The sequence below is a fragment of the Mandrillus leucophaeus genome, unplaced genomic scaffold, assembly GCF_000951045.1.
Source record: "Mandrillus leucophaeus isolate KB7577 unplaced genomic scaffold, Mleu.le_1.0 Scaffold1134, whole genome shotgun sequence".
NCBI lineage: Eukaryota > Metazoa > Chordata > Mammalia > Primates > Cercopithecidae > Mandrillus > Mandrillus leucophaeus.
The window spans coordinates 133,971-138,126 of NW_012099588.1; the positions used below are offsets into that span (position 1 = coordinate 133,971).

At 56.2% G+C, this 4,156-nt stretch overlaps 1 protein-coding gene across 1 annotated transcript; it reads left to right on the plus strand.

Annotated features, from left to right (window-relative positions):
• Positions 1–816: 816 nt before the first annotated feature.
• Positions 817–4,156, plus strand: LOC105550871 (HLA class I histocompatibility antigen, B-14 alpha chain-like). The gene is made up of 8 exons (XM_011995938.1): positions 817–979; positions 1,115–1,384; positions 1,630–1,905; positions 2,446–2,721; positions 2,847–2,948; positions 3,389–3,420; positions 3,527–3,574; positions 3,728–4,156. The coding sequence occupies exons 1-8, from the start codon at positions 916–918 to the stop codon at positions 3,854–3,856; spliced, it is 1,197 nt and encodes a 398-aa protein (XP_011851328.1). The 5' UTR covers positions 817–915; the 3' UTR covers positions 3,857–4,156.

The window sequence follows — 4,156 nt, forward strand, 5'->3', positions numbered from 1 at the left end:
ACTTGCAGCTTTGGGGTGATGACTACAGGCTCCCGGTTGCAATAGACAGTAACAAACCCTGCTTCTTTGTATTCAGGAGAAGTTCTGGACTCATACAGGGAAACTCGGACTAGAGAAGGAAGATAATTTTAAATTCAACAACCCAGAGTCACAGATCCACAGTCTGGGAAAGTAAAACAGGAGCTTTGAGGGTTTAATTGTAATGCTGTTTTGACACAGGTCTTTTACACACTGGAATTCTAATCATTCAGGGATTACCAATATTGTGCTACCTACTGTATTAATAAACAAAAAGGAAACTGGTCTCTATGAGAATCTCTATGTGGTGCCTTCAGACAAAACTTCACCAGGTTTAGAGAGAAAACCCCTGTCTCTACACCTCCATTCCCAGGGCGAGCTCACTCCAGCATCAAGTTCCCCGTGGTGAGTTTTCCTGCACAAAGGTCCAAGGGGAGAGGTAGGAGACGGAGGCAGGAAGTCCAGTTCAGGGACGGGGATTCCAGGACGAGCAGTGAAGGGGAAGGATCTGGGCGCAGCCTGGCGGTCTCTTCCTGGTTTCCATAGACAGATCCTTGGCCAGGAATTAGGCAGACAGTGTGACAAAGAGGCTTGGTGTAGGAGAAGAAGGATCAGGACAAAGTCCCAGGTCCCGGGCGTGGCTCTCAGGGTCTCAGGCTCCCAGGGCCGGGTCTGGATTGGGGAGGCGCAGCGTTGAGGATTCTCCACTCCTCTGAGTTTAACTTCTTTTCCCAACCTGTGTCCTTCTTCCAGGATAATCAGGACACGTCCCCAGCTGCCACTCCCACTGGCTGTCGGGTTTCTAGAGAAGCCAATCAGTGTCGTCCCGGTCCTGGTTCTAAAGTCCTCAGTCAACCACCGGGACTCCGATTCTCCCCAGAAGCCAAAGATGCAGTCATGGTGCCCCGAACCCTCCTTCTGCTGCTCTCGGGAGCCCTGGCCCTGACCGAGACCTGGGTGGGTGAGTGCGGGGTCGGGAGGGAAACAGCCTCTGCAGGGAGGAGGAGGTGACCAACCGCCCGGCTGGGGCGCAGGACGCGGGGAGCCGCGCTGGGAGGAGGGTCGGTGGGGGGCCTCAGCCTCTCCTCGCCCCCAGGCTCCCACTCCTTGAGGTATTTCAGCACCGCTGTCTCCCGGCCCGGCCGCGGGGAGCCCTGGTACCTCGAAGTCGGCTACGTGGACGACACGCAGTTCGTGCGGTTCGACAGCGACGCCGCGAGTCCGAGGATGGAGCCGCGGGCGCCGTGGATGGAGCAGGAAGGGCCGGAGTATTGGGACCGGAACACACGGAACGCCAAGGTCAACGCAGAGACTTTCCGAGGGGACTTGAGGAACCTGCTCCGCTACTACAACCAGAGCGAGGCAGGTGAGTGACCCCGGCCTGGGGCGCGGGTCAGGACCTCTCCCCATCCCCCACGGACGGCCCGAGTTCCCCGGAGTCTTTGGGTCTGAGATCCACCCCGAGGCTGCGGGACCCGCCCAGACCCAGGATCCAGGAGAGCCCCAGGCGCCTTTACCCGGTTTCATTTTCAGTTTAGGCCACAATCCCCGCAGGTGGTCGGGGCGGGGACGGGAATCGGTGGGGAGGCCTGACCGCGGGGGCGGGGCCAGGGTCTCACACCTTCCAGTGGATGTACGGCTGCGACCTGGGACCCGACGGGCGCCTCCTCCGCGGGTACCGGCAGTTCGCCTACGACGGCAGGGATTACATCGCCCTGAACGAGGACCTGCACTCTTGGACCGCCTCAGACACGACGGCTCAGATAACGCAGCGCAAGTGGGAGGCGGCCCGTGCGGCGGCGAAGCTGAGAGCCTACCTGGAGGGCGAGTGCCTGGAGTGGCTCCGTAGATACCTGGAGAACGGGAAGGAGACGCTGCAGCGCGCGGGTACCAGAGGCAGTGGGGAGTCTTCCGCATCTCCTATAGATTTCCCGGGGTGGCCTCCTAGGAGGAGGGGAGGAAAATGGGATCAGGGCTAGAATGTCGCCCTCCCTTGAATGGAGAATGGCATGAGTTTTCCAGAGTTTCCTCTGAGGGTCCCCTCTGCTCTCTAGGACAATTAAGGCATGAAATCTCTGAGGAAATACCCTTTTGACCCCTGCAGCAGCCTTGGGCCCGGTGACTTTTTCTCTCAGGCCTTGTTCTCTTCCTCACACTCAATGTGTTTGAAGGTCTGATTCCAACTTTTCTCAGTCCCTCGGCCTCCACTCAGGTCAGAACCAGAAATCGTTGTTCCCCCCTCAGAGACTAGAACTCTCCAAGGAATAGGAGATTATCCCAGGTGCCTGTGTCCAGGCTGGTGTCTGGGTTCTGTGCTTCCTTCCCCACCCCAGGTTTCCTGTCCATTCTCAGGATGGTCACATGGGTGCTGCTGGAGTGTCCCATGAGAGATGCAAAGCCCCTGAATTTTCTGACTTTTTTCGTCAGATCCCCCAAAGACACACGTGGCCCACCACCCCGTCTCTGACCATGAGGCCACTCTGAGGTGCTGGGCCCTGGGCTTCTACCCTGCGGAGATCACACTGACCTGGCAGCGGGATGGGGAGGACCAAACTCAGGACACTGAGCTTGTGGAGACTAGGCCAGCAGGGGATGGAACCTTCCAGAAGTGGGCAGCTGTGGTGGTGCCTTCTGGAGAAGAGCAGAGATACACGTGCCATGTGCAGCACAAGGGGCTGCTGGAGCCCCTCACCCTGAGATGGGGTAAGGAGGGGGATTGAGGGGGTCATACATCTTTCAGAGAAAGCAGGAACCCTTCTGGAGCCCTTTAGCAGGGTCAGGGTTCAGGCCTGGGGGTTAGGGCCCCTCACCTTCCCCTCCTTTCCCAGAGCCGTCTTCCCAATCCACCATCCCCATTGTGGGCATCGTTGCTGGCCTGGCTGTCCTAGGAGCTGTGGTCGCTGCTGTGATGTGGAAGAGGAAGAGCTTAGGTAGGGAAGGGGTGAGGGGTGGGGGCTGGGTTTTCTTGTCCCACTGGAGGTTTCAAGCCCCAGGTAGAAGTGTTTCCTGCCTCATTACTGGGAAGCAGCATCCACACAGGGGCCAACCCAACCTGGGGCCTGTGTGCCAGCACCTACTCTTTTGTGAAGCACATGTGACAATGAAGGACAATGTATCACCTTAATGATTATGGTGTTGGGATCCTGATTCCAGCATTCACGAGTCAGGGGAAGGTCCCTGCTAAGGACAGGCCTTAGGAGGGCAGTTGGTCCAGGACCCACACCTGCTTTCCTCGTGTTTGCTGATCCTGCCCTGGGTCTGCAGTCATAGTTCTGGAAACTTCTCTTGGGTTTAAGACTAGAAGGTTCCTCTAAGATCTCATGGCCCTGCCTCCTCCCTGTCACCTCACAGGACATTTTCTTCCCACAAGGGGAAAAAGAGGGAGCTACTCTCAGGCTGCATGTAAGTGGTGGGGGCGGGAGTGTGGAGGAGCTCAACCACTCTATAATTCCTCCTGTCCCACATCTCCTGTGGGCTCTGACCAGGTCCTCTTTTTGTTCTACCCCAGGTAGCAACAGTGCCCAGAGCTCTTGTGTGTCTCTCATGGATTCTAAAGGTGAGACCCTGGGGGGTCTGAAGTCAGTGGGGGATGGGGCAGAGGGAACATGACTGGGTTATGGGGATTCTTTGATTGGGATGTTTTGAGAGTGTGGTGGGCTCTTCAGAGACTGACTGACTTGAATTTGTTCATGACTGTTGTCTTCTGTAGGCTGAGAAAGCTGCCTTACATGGGACTGAGATGCAGGATTTCTTCACATCTCCCCTTTGTTACTTCAAGAGCCTCTGGCATCTCTTTCTGCGAAGGCATCTGAATGTGCCTGCCTCCCTGTCAGCATAATGTGAGGAGGTGGAGAGACTGCCCACCCCCGTGTCCACTGTGACCCCTGTCCCCACGCTGACCTGTGTTTCCTCCCCAGTCATCCTTCCTGTTCCTGAGAGTTGGGGCTGGATGTCTCCATCTCTGTCTCAACTTCATGGTGCGCTGAGCTGCAACCTCTTACTTCCCTACTGAAAATGAGAATCTGAATAGAAATTTGTTTTCTCAAATATTTTCCATGAGAGGTTGATGGGTTAATTAAATAAGTCAATTCCTAGAATTTGAGAGAGGAAATAAAGACCTGAGAATCTTCCAGAATCC

Coding starts and splice junctions, on each gene's coding strand:
- LOC105550871 (XM_011995938.1), top strand. CDS start 916: ATGGTGCCCCGAACCCTCCTTCTGCTGCTCTCGGGAGCCCTGGCCCTG. Junction 2,949..3,388: donor GTGGAAGAGGAAGAGCTTAG/GTAGGGAAGGGG, acceptor TCTTCCCACAAG/GGGAAAAAGAGGGAGCTACT. Junction 3,421..3,526: donor GAGCTACTCTCAGGCTGCAT/GTAAGTGGTGGG, acceptor GTTCTACCCCAG/GTAGCAACAGTGCCCAGAGC.